The sequence below is a fragment of the Octodon degus genome, unplaced genomic scaffold (assembly GCF_000260255.1).
Source record: "Octodon degus isolate 3935 unplaced genomic scaffold, OctDeg1.0 scaffold00014, whole genome shotgun sequence".
NCBI classification, from domain to species: Eukaryota; Metazoa; Chordata; class Mammalia; order Rodentia; family Octodontidae; genus Octodon; species Octodon degus.
Window position 1 is genome coordinate 9,319,978 of NW_004524590.1, and position 15,569 is coordinate 9,335,546.

General features: G+C 52.5%; 1 protein-coding gene across 19 annotated transcripts in view; it reads left to right on the plus strand.

The window, feature by feature from the left end:
- Nucleotides 1–11,459, plus strand: part of Clasp1 (cytoplasmic linker associated protein 1) — a 264,734-nt gene extending 253,275 nt beyond the window's left edge. For all 19 annotated transcript variants that reach the window (XM_023709745.1, XM_023709750.1, XM_023709751.1 and 16 more), the window contains 3 exons: nucleotides 3,957–4,163; nucleotides 5,694–5,810; nucleotides 8,568–11,459. In XM_023709745.1, the coding sequence (XP_023565513.1) occupies nucleotides 3,957–4,163; nucleotides 5,694–5,810; nucleotides 8,568–8,654 (411 nt within the window). In that variant the 3' untranslated portion in view covers nucleotides 8,655–11,459. The remainder of the gene's footprint in view (nucleotides 1–3,956; nucleotides 4,164–5,693; nucleotides 5,811–8,567) is intronic.
- Nucleotides 11,460–15,569: the final 4,110 nt, after the last annotated feature.

The window sequence follows — 15,569 nt, forward strand, 5'->3', positions numbered from 1 at the left end:
TGCAGTGCAGTAGCTTAGTTCACAGATATCAGTATATATAGTTAGTCAGGGTGAGAATCTTTCCAATTAACTCCTAGATTAAAGAATCTTCTGAATATTGAAAGTTTGCTTTTTTATTTTCCCAAAACAGATACAATTGTATTACTCTAAATATGCCTAAGAAGCCATTTAAATTCAGTTAAATAAACTGTGAAACTCCAAGTAAACACACTTTGTCTTTGGCTTGAGCCTGTGCATTGTCTGTGAGGCTAGAACACACTGAGATGTTGGAGACAGACCCTGGGATTAGCAGTGCAGAGGAGGAGGCACGTTTGCGCTGCCCAGCTTCCCGTCCGGTGCCCAGCACCACCTGGATGGCCTGGCCCCTCGTCCAGCTCTCACTGTTTCCCCTGTTGGCCTCGGGGCTCCCGGTGGCAGTGGGACAAGGCTAGGTCTTGCCACATTTGAAGATGCATCCTGTGTTACTCTTGCTGTTCCAGGCAAGGCTGGGTGACCACAGTTAGAGGTGGTTTCCTTCAGATGCCACCCCTCTTCACGTCTTTGAAGCCCTGGTTTTACACGTGTGCATTTGGAGGAGAGCTGCTCATTAAGTAGAGGGGCATGGTACAATTTTAGAATGCACAATAATTTTAAGTTCTCCATTCATTTCTTCCTTTGATTTTACTGGTGAGGAAAACTGAATCCTGGAAAATGGGAGACCTTTCCCTGCAGTCGCTGAGGACAGAACCAGATAGCCTGGGGGTTCTTCTCTCTTCCCTCTGATACCGAGCTCAGCTACAGGGAGATTGGGGTTCAGGCCCGTGCCGACTCCACCAGAGGACCCAGTGTTGGTGCCACTCTGGGCACTGGCCATCTCCCCTCATTATCCTGAGATGAATGCCAAGCAGCAGGACCCTCATACTTGTCAGTGTAGCCATTTCAGGAAGAGGACACTTTGCAGTGGTCCAGAAGCTCCACTCAGCTGCCCTTCTTTAAAGAGCTCTGATTCCAGCCATTGTTGTTTCTGGATGGTTGCTGTTTTGGTTTGGTTTTGAGAGGGTTTTTTTTTGTTGGGTTTTTTTTTGTTTTTTTTTTTTTTTTTGAGCTAGTTGTTCTGATGTGTCTCAGACAGAGCCAAATCAAACTTTATGAACTTAAAACACATAGTCCAAATGTTGAGAACGTCTGTGCTCTTAAGGAAACGCTGTCTTTAAGCAAACAGTGGGCAGTATTCTGAGTGGTGATCCCATTTTCTTAAAAAGCTTCATGTGAAAATTAAGCTTTTCTTAGCTAGACATTATCTCACTTTGAAAGGGAAGAATTCCTGCTTCTAACTAGATGCTAGCAAAGTGAGCAGAGTTGGAACAGCATTTGGTGACTCCAGAGCAGGCATCTTCTTGCTCCTGTTTGAATGTACCCACCTCCTCCCCCAAGAAAACGCCTCGCCACCTGGCCTGCTAAGCAGCGTGTCCCCCCCCATTGCCCGTGTCTACCTCTGCTTGCTGATGGCTTTCATTTATGATCTTTGCCTCTTACGTTACGTAGAGCACAGGGCAGAGCCTAAGGTTCAACCTGGTGCAGGCAGCTCGCCAAACCAGGACTTGCGCTTGGAGGGAAACTGAGAACACTGACCAGCACTTCCAGAGCCAGGGCTCGTCTTGGGAAAGGTGCTTTCACCCCAGTAAAAGAGAGGTGCCATATCTGGATATGCAGCCCCCGACACCATACTTACACACACATACATTTGCACACACATACCCATCTCAGAAATATTTCATGAAACACTTTGTGGAGACCCTCTCTAGGATACCTGGAGTTTCCTAAAAAATTCTTGGAGTTGGGGCTTAGCTCGGCAGATCTGGAGTGGTTTCACCACAGGTAATTCCCTTAAACCTGCATGGCAGTAGAAAAGTGGAGTTGGGCAGGGAAGGAAGAAAGCACACAGCTGGCAGTGAGTGGATTGCCACACCTTGTTAATCCCGTTGCATCCCCAGGGGTTCCAGGAGACTGTTAGCTCACTTCCTTCACAATGAGAGTGACACTGGTGGGGCTCACCTATCCCACCCCTAAATTCCCTGTTCTTTCAACCCTAATAGGATCGTAAACATCAATTCCTACAAATCAGTGCGCTCGTACTTAAGCATACGACCAAATCAGCCAGCGTTTTCCTGCCCGTTCATTTTTTTACCCACATTTAAACACTAAGGTCAGAAGTCCTCAGCCTTCTGGCCAGTGTGCTGCAATGCTTGCATGTAGTGACCGCTCACTATCTCAGGGCTGGACCGCGTTAGACAAGGACTGTCTCTCGTCTGCTTGATCCGCCCAAGGACCCTGCACTCAGACCAGCCATGGGGACCTGCGCAGACTGAGGCCACTTGATGGAGCTGACCCGAGAGGCTTGCCACCCTCTTCAGCAGCTGATTACTGCAGAGGTTGGCCTGAGCGGGTCTCTTCTCCAAAGAGCCGTGTATCACCTGGAGTGGGATGCTGGCTGGTGCACATGCTTTGCCCCGGGTCCACGTGGGTCATTCGCCATGTCTTGCCCTCGCAATTCCTCTGCTCGCTCCTTAGTTGGGAAACAAATACAAGTCAGTGTGGCCTGTGCTAGGGTGACTTTCACACTCCAGGGAAGCACTAAGAAGGAAAAGCACCTGCTGGATATTAGCAGTAAGTCCCAGTCCGGGGGAGAGCGAGCTCAGAGGAGGCCTTGCCCCTCGGAGAGGTTTCACCTGCTGGGAGGGGCGGGCTCAGAAGGCACTGACCGTGGTGAGGTGTGCATGCAGACTTCCTGGGGTCCTGTGGTGAGGCCTGTGGATCAGTAGGGCACGGATGGGTAAAGCCTGGGGAAGGCAGCGTGTGGGCCAGGCAAGGAGGCAGCCCAGCCCCTGTGGAACCGGGCCATGCCTCGGGGGGCATTTCAAGATGGAGATGAAGGGTAGGGTGTGGGGCCATGGCTGGAAGCTCTTCTACAGCTGGGTGGCAGCACGTGGAGCCTCAGGAGCCCTGCTGGTGCGTGTGCATGGGCGGCTTTGCCGTTCTGGCCCAGAATAGAAGCAGCTCTCTAGCTAGTCCCCATGTGAGATGCAGGCCCCATCTGTGCTTATGTCACGGAGCCTCAGGTTGGCTCCGTCATTGCCTCCATCGTAGTGCTGTATGCAGATGGGGCTCAGTTACTCCAGCACAGTGCAGAGTCTGGGTGGACTGCATGCCCGGTGCTGGGCTGGCCCTGGGGGAATGTGTTAGATTTTCACTGCGCTTCATAAGAAAATGTATACCTGCGTATAGCTGCGTATGTTCAGGTATGTGTCACAGTATACATGCCCCTGTGCTGTGAAGAGTGGGAAGTTCCTTCCACGAGTTCCGAGCCTCTCTCCACTTTCCTTTCCTCACTGGGTTTTGTGCTCGGCTGTGTTTGTTATGATGAGAGGGTCTCTGGCTCTCTAGGGGACCTTTGGCTGTGAGGCAGGCACTTCATGCCCTTCATACTAGAAGGCACTACCATGGCATAAGTTCCTAGAAAGGAACTTTCCAGTTATTCCCCAGGAAGACACTTTGAGAAGCTTCTCCCTGAACCCGTACAGCTGCTTTGCAGTGTGGTCCCTGTGAGGAGCAGCTCACAAGCATTTCTGTTTCCAGGTGCCAGGCTTCTGGGGCAGAGATTCCCCCGTGCTAGCGACTCATTTCAAGGGCCTCCTCCCTGGATCCCACTTCTGGTCAGGGGCCCTCTGGGCTTGCAGGCCTGGGGTATACTGAGTAGCTGCATTACTGAAGAGGTCCCAGGCGGCTACTGCTCAGGCTGTCTTTGGAGGCCACACAGCTAGGCTTTTGCCACGTCCCCCAGGCCCACTCTAAAGTGACCCCAAGCACACTGTCTGTCCTCTCTGTGCTGGCCAGTGGAGGTGGTGCTGCCAGCCGGCATCCTGCGTACAAGGCTACGGAGTTTGGTTTTGCTCACCGTGGGGAACTGGGTGTTTCAGGTGGTGCGAGCTGCTGAGGAGGCTGCGTCTACGCTGGCCAGTTCCATCCACCCGGAGCAGTGCATCAAAGTGCTCTGTCCCATCATCCAGACGGCCGACTACCCCATCAACCTCGCCGCCATCAAGATGCAGACCAAAGTTGTGGAGAGGATTGCCAAGGATTCCTTGCTGCAGCTCCTCGCCGACATCATCCCTGGCTTGCTGCAGGTGGGCACTGTTCCCCTTGAAGGGCTGCTCCCTTTGAAATCCCATGGGGCCCTGCGTCCCCACTTAGTGCAGGAGTGTGGGGAATCTGCAGGCAGCAACCTGCTCTTCAGAACCTCTGGCAGCCTGGAACAGAGTTTCTGCTTACTGTCAACATGTTTTGGTCATTTCCTTTTGTTCATTCCTTCAACAAACCCCTGTGGTGTACCTCCCGTGACCGTGACCGCTGTGTTGGGTGACATGGGCCAGGCAGTGGTGAGTCAGATGAGGCCCTCAGTAGCCCAGAACTCTTATGCTCACAAGGCAGGGAGCTAGCAGACTGGCAGGCCAGAGTTGTTGCATCGTGTGACATCACCACGAGGGCTTGCCAGCCTGCCCTTGGGCTTGGTGCAGCCCCATGGCAGCAGGAGGTGACGGTGCTGTGTGCTGCGTCATGTAGAGAGGTTGCTTCCAGGTTGGAGTAAGAGAGAAAAGCTTTTTGGATTGGTTTGGTTTTTTGAGAGAAGATGTTACTACATAACTCAGACTGGCTATAACTTGAGGCTCTTACCTCAGCCCCCTGAGTGCTGGAATTACACGTGTGTACCCCCAAGTGTGGCAAAAGAGGAGTGTCACTGGAAGAAGGTCGAGGAATCTGCTCCCCACTTAAACAAATGCTAGTGTTTGCAGAGCACTTGACTGGGGACTGTAGATTGCTGTAGAGAAAAAGGCACCAAGCTGGGAAGGTCACAAAACTGTTAGGACAGCAGCCAGTGGCCCCGTTTGGGTGAGGCGAAGATGAGCCTCACAGGTAGGTTGAGGCTCAGACCCAGAGGATTAGAAGGATTCCTGCACTCACTGGAGGATGAAGGGCTTCTGCCCACAAGAGTGAGTGATTCTCATTTCTTTTTTTTTATTTCTTTAAAGGCATTTTCACATGTGAAATTTGCTTTACCACCAGGTAAAATGTAAAAGAGGCAAGTCTTTTACATTTCCTTTTCTTATTTTCTCTCTGAAGATGTCTTTCAGTGGGCTGGCGAGATAGCTCAACAGACTAAGCAGCTGCTTAGGCAAGCACAGGGACCAGGGTTCAATCCCTGGCACCACATGCCTTGCTGGCCCAGCCACCAGGCATGCTGAGCCAGCCACCGAGACCAGGGGCAGTAGTGCGCCCCTGTAATACCTGTGCTGGGGACGCTGAAAACAGGAAGATCACTACCAGTCTGGGCTGTGTAGTGAGACACTGTACTAAATACATTCTTAAAAAAGATGCCTTTCAGTGACATCAGATCACATAGCAATGCCATGTAGAGGCAGGTTCGCTGGCGCTATCCTGCCGCCTGTCCCTGCACCCCAGGCAGCAGGCCAGCCTTGACACCAGTCAGTGCCGACCCCGGGGAAGATTCCCTGAGTTCAGCTGCAGGTCTGAAGTGTATCCTAGTTGTTACTGACGAGCACGGTGCCGAGCTGCGGGGGCATCTGCGGAAGTGTTGCTGAAATCCCTACGCAAGTCTTTGATCTGATTTCCTGCCATGCTCCCCTCTGGCTCTCCAGGGTTATGACAACACCGAAAGCAGTGTGCGCAAGGCCAGCGTGTTTTGCTTAGTGGCAATTTATTCCGTAATCGGAGAAGATCTGAAACCTCACCTCGCACAGCTCACGGGGAGCAAGGTACGTATAGAGTTACAGGCTGATGCCCGCACCCGGCCCTGCCAGCTGGTCATGAACCTGCTTGGCAGCGTCCCCAGGCTGCAGACGGGCTTTTTCTCATCAGATGTGTTTCAGCTGGGCCGTAGTTCTCAAAAGATGTTTTTTCTACGAGGAAAATGACTGGCTAGTGAAGTTTAAGGTGACTCTCATGTCAGTGTACTTTAACTCCTGTTTTTGAAAAGAAAACTTGGCTTCTAGTTTATTCACAAAAGAAAGACAACTTTGTTTAGAAGCCAGCTGGTTTTCTTGCAAAAACACTGAGGAAATTTACCTAAGAGGTTAACAAATGGGTATCAGCTGTAGTGACAGGGCCCCACAACCTGTCCTGTAGCACCCCGAGCACCGTGGCACGTGCCGGGCATGTGCTCTGCTCCTGACACCCCTGTGGGATGAGCAGGGTCACCTCCTCTAGCCTGCACAAGGACACGGCCGAGATCAGACTCCAAGACCCATTCGTGCTCCCTTGTGTTCTAGAATCAAAGGAAGAAAATGGACCAGAGGGCTGAGGGCTTATCGAAGGTGGGCATGGCTAGAATATTCTTTGGGCTAAATATTTCTATGAAAAGCAACTCAGATCTAGCGTACCAGACCCAGTGAGGAGCAGATAGAAGCGCTAGTGCTGTGGAGGAGAAGGGCATGGACTCCAGAGAGGAGGCTGGCCAGGCTGCTGGGCCTGCGGCTACAGGGGCCACCTGTAAGGTAGTGCAGTGTGTCTGCTGAGCTTCAAGGGCCCCTACACAGGCGTGGATACAGCTTCTGTGTGGAACTAGGCCAGTGGGAAGCCAGGAGGCCGAAGCACCTGGGCCTCCTTTTTGGGAGAGGAGAAACCAGCCAGTGACAAGGCCCTGCCTTTGCGCAGTGAGCTGCTCCTGTGACACACTTAGGGAGCATCCCGTGGGCCCAGAGTTCTGGACAGAGAGGCACAGGCAGGAAGGTTGGAAGAAGCAGCCGGGTGGTATAGATAAATGATTTAGAAGCTGCATCCGTCTTTTCTCAGTCTAGCAAGGTAAAGATTTGTCAGTTTTGTTAATCTTGTCAAAGAACCACTTTTCTTTTTTTTCTATCTTTGTTTTCCTTTATGCCTGCTCTATCGATCATTATTTTCTAAATATATAGCTTTGGTTTAGTTCTTTTCTGCTTCCCAAAAGTGTAAAATTAGGTTGTTGGTGTCATAGTTCCTCTTTTTTATATTCATACAAGCATTTACAGATGTCAGTAACCTTGTCCAAAAGTTTTTAAATGCTGTGCTATTGTCATTTGTCTCTAGATACGTGTAACTTGGCAGTTTCTTCTGACTTCATCCTGCTGGGGTTGGAGGGGACACTTGGCGTGACGCCTCCCTTTTTAGTCTGCGCGCCCTCACTGTGTAGCCTGAACTAGGGCCTGCCACATGCGCATGGGGAAAGGTGTTTGCTGCACTAGGCGAGTGTCATGGAGTGCCTGTGGGCCAGGGCCTCGTGGTGCCTGGCGTCACTGCGCTGTGTCCCGCTGTGCCCCCATAGCTGCGAGTGAAGCATCAAAGTCTACAGCTGTTGCTGTGGGCCCATTTCTCCCTCACACCCTGAGTTCTGTTTCACGTAGCAAATAGATCTGTTAGTAGATACAGAAATACAAAAAAAGTTGCTAGATCTTCCTGCCATATGACACCTCTTCCTGATACATGCTGTCCTTCTTTGTCTCTGATAATCTTTCTTAATTTAAAGCCTATTCTGATTCTTCTCTATTACTATATACATATAGACTATCTTTTTCTGTCTTTTCATTTTTCAATCTGTCTCTGGATCTAAAGGGACTCTCATAGTCAGCAGATGGCTAGGTCGTATTAACCCACTCAGCCAGCACGCAGGGGACACACCTGCAGACAGCCCTTCAGGGTGAGTGGCAGGGTCCAGACACTTGCCCACTGGCTTCCCGCTGCTAGTGCAGCGCCCGCTTCCTCCTGTAGCCTGCACGTCCCCCGCAGTGAGTCTTCAGCAGGACGCTGGAGATCACAGTGCTGTGGGCGATCAGTTTTTTATAATTCCTGGGATCTTACGAGTTGCTTGTTACTTGGATTTTTATGGACATTCTGCTTTTGTATGTATTGTATTAGCTTAGTGGCCTTCAGCTACTATTTGATAAACACCTACAGTGTCACCAGCGGTTTTGTGTTTTGAAGGGGAAGGCCTGTCATTGTAAAGTATGTTGTCAGTCTGCATTAGTGTTATTTGCTGATACTGTCCTGCCTCCAGGAGGCCTAGCCTCTTGGAAGGGGACAAGAAAGCCCCCCCTAACCATAGTGTGAGGCCACACATGCCAACTCCAGATGACAGGCCAGAGCACAGGCAGGGAGCATGAGTTGTTCCCAGCTGGACTCCCCCCAGGAGGGGCTGTGCGAGGTAAATCAGAGGAGCTTCAGCATCAGGCAGTTTCAAAGCCAGAAAGGGAGCTGCAGGAAGGAAGGAATCGGCACAGCCTGGGGCTCTGCACTCGGCCCTTCCTCCAGCAGCCCCTGTGGCCTGCCACTGTGTTACAAGGTTGTGACCCTTAGCTCTTCTTTGTAGCAACCAATTGTTTTGCTCTGTCTTCTAGACTCTGGCCACCTCCTCCACTTGTGACCCTCATGTTTGTATAATGAAGTCCCCACCAGGAAATTAGGGGACAGGCGGTTTGTGTCACAGTTTTTCTGTGTTCTTCTGATTGCTTTCCTCTGCTGACTCATTTGTGTCTTCTCTGCAGATGAAGCTGCTAAACTTATACATAAAGCGGGCCCAGACCACCAACAGCAACAGCAGCTCCTCCTCCGACGTGTCCACACACAGCTAGTGGCAGCACCTGTGTCTGCGTACCACCTGCTATCGGTGGTGCCCTGGAGACCCCCATCAGCTGCCCTGTCAGTACGAGGAGGCCCGCGCATATTTATTACAATCAGTATTTTGGTCCCTTCCAGCTTTTGTGTAGAATCTTACTGGTATTGAATGTAACAGAAGCAAGGCCTATATCACCGTCTCCATAGAACAGAAGGAATGAGAAGCAAACAGAGCCATATTACGCATCTCCTACCACCTCTGAGATCACAAAACCACGTGGGAGGCGGGGCTAGTTCCCAGACCCACAGCTGTTGAGCAGTACTCGATAGACAGTAGCATTTTGTTTGTCAATAACATATTTGGGGGTGGGGTCCCCTTTTGTCCCTCATTCTTAGCTTGTATTCTTAGGAGCATGGCCTGTGTGGGGCCGAGCCCACCCTTTTCTGAGCCAACACTGAGAAAGGTCACGTGTCTGTAGGTTGTATTTTGAGACCTAGTAAGCATGGAGCTCAGATCCCAGCAAGGAGAGGAGAGCCTGAAGCCAGCCGCCACGTCACCTGTCCTGTCAGGCAGGAGCCACTTGCTTGGGCCTTGGTGCAGCCAGGACTGCCCCAGTCTCCCCCCAGCCCTGAAGTCGCTGTTCAAAAAAATCCTTTAAGTTGAAGTGAAACCACAAAAGCAAGGAGAATTACAGCAGGTTAGGGATGCCTGAAAAGGCCTTTCGTGGAGTGCAGAAGGTGTGAGGGAGGTTTCTTGTCCATTTCCCTGCTGAGATCTTGGGGAAGCCTATTGCAGTGGGACTCTCCCAGGAGAGCACGTTGGTGGCTTAACACTGTTTGCCTGAGCTGTTCATTTCTTAAATGTGCTCAGTTCATGTGGCAAATAGCAATTTCACCATTCCACTTTTGACTTCCCCACTTTGGCAGGGGATTAAGAGCCAGGAAAGGTCTAGCGAGACTAGGAATCAGAATCTTTCTTTGGCAGTAAAGATTGAAGCTGTGCTTTGCTGCATGCTAGGCCAGCTCTCTACCACTGAGCTGCACCCCAGCCCCAGTAATGGAATCAATGCTTTGAATTCTGTAAGCTTACGGAAAAAGTAATCGTGACAAGAGGCAGATTGTAGCCAACAGGATTTGCAGTGTACTTTTGGAGGCTGTTCCCTCCCTGGGAAACCCCTGGGCTCCTGTTACGTTTTAACGTCCTATGGGTCTGATTGCTCCAAAGGAAGTAACTGTACATCTGGAGTCTGACTACATTATGTTCTGAGGAAAATTCCTAAGCCAAATGGTAATTCTCAACGCAATCATGAAGACTTCTTTTACTGCTGTTCTATTTTAGATCCTTTAATTGAACAGATCCTTCGGTAAGGAAAAAGCTGCTTTGGACATTAATTTCAGCAAGACACAGCATTGGCAGAAGCCAAGCCACTAGGACTGAAAGTAGGACCTGGGGTGTCACCCCTGTGTTCCTCAGCCTGGTCACACCCCGCCCCCCCTTTCAGAATCAGCAAGGACCTGTGAAGGGCAGGTACAATTATTTGGAAATAAGCATTAAAAATGAAGGCCCGGATACGGATAGATTATCTTACACATAGGAAGTGCTCCACCGCTGCTGTCTGGGGAAATCCAGGGATGCATTGTAAGGGGTAAATGTTACTGACTGACCTAGGCTCAAAACATAGCCAGACCAGGCCTTACTTTCAGTGATAAATACTATTTGTTTGTCTGTTTGTTTCTGTGTATATTCATGGGATTTCTTTTCACACACAAGTCCCAGAGCCCTGTGACCTCCTCTGTGGTAGAAATGTGCCTCCCAGGCAGGATATTTATGAATCTCTTCTGCCTGGTGCAGTTAGAAAGACCGCTCTAGGGACCCTTTGGTTCCCAGAAGGTCACCACGGTTGCCAGAACAGCTGGAAGGCTCTTGAACACTGCTGGTACCCTCTCAGTACTCACAAAGGGCTACCGTGAATGTCACTCGCCCCTCCCATCTCCTGACTAGAGAGATACAATCACAAGTCTCTTGGCCTCAATCTGCGAACTGCTGCCGGCCTCGCCGAGTAGACTTGCATGCCGCCACCACCTCACTGCAGGGCGGCTGCGCCCCCACCGCCCTTGGCCGCGCCCGCCCCCGCTGCCTCCCTGCAGGGCTCCGTCCACAGGACACAACAGAGCACCAGGACTGCGTTTGCCTCCCCGTCTACTTGACTGTCCGGAGCCTCGACACCCCTGGGCCCCGGCGAGGGGCTGGCTCCTCCGACTTCCCACTTCCCTGAGCTGCCACCTCCCCGGGGGCTGGTCTTCATGGCGCGGGCCCTGTATACCGCGCGCCACCACCGCCTGCCTTTTCTATGCTCACCACTAGCTTACCACACCCCGTGCAGGTAACACGATGTCGTCTCATACATCGTTTTCTTACCCTACCACCCTTTATTATCAAGCATAATACCACACTTTAAAGGACAGCATATAAGAACTGTGTAGAACCCTACGAGGACTCTGCTAACAACGTTTGGAAATAAAAAAAGAAATGCTCTGAAAAATATCAGCCACCAAAATAGTTCTGTTGGCACTGTCTTCACAGGCATGGTCCCCACCCCCAGGCTGGGTGGGTTTTCTGTTTTGTTTTGTTGGGAGATTTTTGGGGGGCTTTTTCATGTTACATCCATATCTGTATTTATATCTTATTTGTTTCACTCTCAAGTGTATCATGGAAAATGTACAGATTTTTTTGTTAATAATGTGCTAGGATTTGCTAAAAAAGAAAACAAAACAAACAAAAAAAAACCCTTTTGAGTTTGCCCTAGAATAAATGAAACTTAATTCAGTCTCCTGCGTTTCTGCTGTTGCATGTCACCGCACCCTGTAGGTAGCTTGCCCTTCTGTGCGTGCCGGGAAGAGGTCCCCACCCTGACTGGTGTCTGCCGGGCATGGCTCCTGTACGCGGCAGAGCCCCAGCCACACTGCTGGAGGCTGCAGGCACAGGGCTCCTTCTGTGGCTCCCTTTACTCCTCCGCTCTGGAACCTTCACCTCCACAGAGACTGGGAGGAGCAGAAAGCTGACCTTGACTTTGTGAGGACCGCACTGAGAGCTGCGAGGGCAGGCACCCACGCTCCCGCCACCGGCCTGTCCCTGCTGCCTGTGCACCCCCCTGCACGCTGGGCTCTGTGGAGCGTGGCCTGTGGAGAGGGTCTTAGAGAAACATGCACAATTTTTCTTTAGACTTTCTCTCCAGTTCTTAAACTTAACATATAATAAGCATACGGCAAGCCATGCCTTCCTGATCCCTGAATGTGCAGTGCAGGGGTGTTCAGCACAAGCATGCTGCCGTGCAGCCCTCCCCACTGCAGCCCTCCCCACTGCTCTGGAGCATGTCCCTGGAACGCTGCGTCTGGCAAAAGGATGGCTGCTTCCCGCCCGCTGGCACTGCTCCATTCTCTTGTCTCCGGATCCCGCTGCTCCAGGGACCCCGCTAAGTGGCATCACACACAGTGCTTGCCCTTCCTGTAACTGGCTTCCTTCACTTGGCACGATGCCCTCGAGGCTGAAGCGCACTCCACAGTGAGCATGGAGGCACACTTGGGGAGCTTGACTTTGTTTTATTAATGATTTGAGTGTCCCATCAGGTTCCATGTCGCATCTTAGGCACCCACACCAGCCCCCAGCCTGTGCCCTGTTCTGTGACCCTCCTTTGTGCATGTTTAAAATGTCCCCACAGTACCAGCCTCACACATCATGGTGTAAGGGCCTAGCTCCACCGTTCCCCCTTTCAGGCAAACTGACTTGACCTCCTGGCTCAGTCGTTCCACCTGTGAGCTGGGTTAAGATGAACAGAACAGAGGTGCTGATGTGACTGAGGGAGCAGTTGGCGGCATTGGGCACTCCAGGTAGCCACTGCCCTGCCTCTCCACGTGCTTGGACACAGTGGTGCGGTCCTCCCCACCCTCTCACATACCTGTCTACAGCCAAGTTCCTTACTCATTAGCAAATGGAAAGCCCCAGTGGAACAGGCTGGGCAAGTGGCTCAGTTTTCTATATTTGGTTCTCTACCCCCTGGTGCCCTCGCCTCTCCTTACCTAGGGGCTGCCAGGAAGCATTTGCCCACTTTAAGACAATGAGGGGCCACAAGCTAGGGCGGGACACAGAGGCCCGCGGTGGGCCTCAGCTCCGAGAAGATCCGAGTGGTCTTCGCTCCAGGGAAGCATATCAGGCATGAGGACCCCTGCTTTTGACCTGAGGTCAGTATGGGAAGTATGTGGTAGACGGGCAGCACTGACACCTTCAGGAGGCAGCACTGGTGAAGAACTCTCCCGTGACATCTGATTTTTGCATTAATCCTAAGATGCACAGAAGGGACTTGTGCAATTTCCAGGTAAGGAAACGAACGCAGGAAGCGGCGCAGGTTACAGTGATAAACGCACTGGAGGCCAGACCCAGGCCTGGCACTCCAGCGACCCTTTTCCCCGCCTTACAGGGCCTGCCCTCTCCCCTGAGCTGACCTCAGCATGATCTTCAGAGCACACGTCAGACCCTGCTCTGGTAGAGTGGCCGCGGAGCACTGATGCAGTGGCTGAGGCCGTGAGACCCCACCAGGGCCCGCAGGTGGTGCACATGCCGCCATGAGCTGCGGCTCCAGGGGCGCACAGAGCTCCGCGGGGCGCTCCAACAGCATGAGCAGTTCGCGCAGCTCCCCTGAACCAGCTACTGCAGCAAACTGCGCTGGGCCTCAGGACGGGCCCCCAGTGTTGCTACCGGGCACGTGGCTAATGCAGCCCCCAGACGGGAATTTTGAAAGTAGAATGGCCACCGTGAGGGGAGGCTAGAGCATCTGAGGGCGAGGAGCTCGGCCCCCCTGGCAGGCCGGCCCGCTTCCTCCAGTACTTATTAACTCACATTTCAGTGGCTCCAGGCAAGAACGGACAAAGGTCATGTGAATGGCATCTAATCCCAGATTATGTATTGAGAAGACATTAAAATGCTCCCATACCAGCCTGCCTCCCGGCAGAGCTGCTACAGGAGCAAGGCCAGAGGCCGACTTGTCAGATCCTCCTGGAGCTGCTGCGTTCTGCAGTTCCCAGGGGCTCTGGGCCGCCCCTAGTTTCCTGGGTGCCCCCCCAGGTGCCCAGGTTCCAGAAGGGACAGTGCCAGGGATACAAGGTAGGGGCAGAACGGGAATGCCCCCTCCCACGGCGGGGCTGTGTCCCACCCCTGCACCCAGTCAGTGTGTCTGGTCTCCTGCTGTCCATATGCATCCTGCTGTCCTCAGTGGACATGGCCTCCCACTTGAGGTCAGTAGTGACCACGGCTGGTTCCTCTCAAGTGCTTGCCATTTGCCAGGCTCTGAACATAATACCTCCAAGGTAGGTTTTATGGTTTCCCCACCTTAAAAACAGGAAAGGAACACACAGCAAGGTGGTCAGGATCACAGCCAATAAAAGGCAGGATGAGGATTGTAGCTGAGGGGAAGTCCAGCCCTGGACTTGGGTCTTTGTCCCTTCTCTGAACCTCTGTTCCACTTCCCCTACCTCTGACTCTCATTAGCAAGTTCAGCCCGACCCTGCCTGGTCATGGTGAACACTCCTGCAGGACCTTGGGGACTGCTCCTGGCCCCGGGAACGAAGGCCACCCCGTGTGTGGAGGAGACGGGTCTGGGTGAAGAGGAGGGGACGGTTCACGTCAAGGATCTTGGTGACATTCTGCTGCATACTTTAGGCTGTAGGCCCCTTGGAGTTTGCTTCATTGTAACCTTAACAAACAGCTACTTACACTGCCAAATACATCATCTTAAAACTAACAACACTAAGTTGTAAGGCAGTCCTTTCAACGAAGCTGGTATTCCTTGGATTATCACAGACAGGAAAACCCCCAGGCAGAACTTCCATGCCCAAGAATACCCATTCAGTCTGTTCGTGAGACCCCCTTCAAGGTCTGCCACCCAATGGGAGACTGCCCAGTGTCCCACAGGCCTGGGTCTGAGGGGACAGCCACATAGAGGACACTATCAGCCCTTTCAGGGTCCTTGCTCACAGCGGTGATGAGGGGCGGCCACGAGAACCTCGGTCCTTTCCTTGAAGTTTCTTGCAGCCCCACAGCCCTTGCAGTGCTGTGGATCCTTACCCCCCACCCACAGCCTCATGGGGAGCCTATTTGCTTGTTTCCTTTGGCAGTGCTGGGGGTCAGATGCAGGCCCTTGCAAACGCGCTGTCTCTGGGCTGGACACCCAGCCAAGACTGAAATTCGGTGGCATCGTGGAGGTATTGGGAGGAGAGACCTTGAAGAGCTAATTAGGTCTCCTGGGCATCGCACTCATGGGTGGATTAACGCCATTATCGTGGCTACACTTGCCTCCGGAGCAGGACGGCCAGGAGTGGGATGACAAGGATGGTGTCGCTGGTGTCCTGTGTCTCCGCGTCTCACGTGCCTCTCGCATATCCCTCACCATGAGAACACTTGTGCTGTGCTGCAACCCAGAAACAGGCCCTGGCCAGGTTCAGAGGCTGTGTCCTCGGGCTGCCCGGGCTCCAGCACTCCGTCCTTTCTAAGTGGCCAGGTCTGTGCTACTTTATTTAAAAAAAAAAAAAAAATGCTGCAAAAGCTTCCTGTTCAGCTCCCCTTTGCTTCCCAATAAAAGCCGAGACAAGAAGCAGCTCTGATGTCCAGATTGTGAGGTGCAGAGGGCCCCCCTTTCTCAGCCAAGGCTGAGGCCCCTCTGCTGTTCTCCACAAGTCCAGGAACGCAGACTCAAGCACCTTGGGAAGGCCGGCGGCAGAGATGCCGCTCTTGGGGGGCCCCAAGTCGAGGCGTTGCCCCCGCGTCGCCCCAGTGCCTGGCATCTTGGCACCCTTCCTGCCGCACCTTTGGTGTTCCTTCCGCTGAGCAACACCTCGGGCGTGAGCTCCTCCACAGCTGCCATGTGCACTCCCAAGGAAAG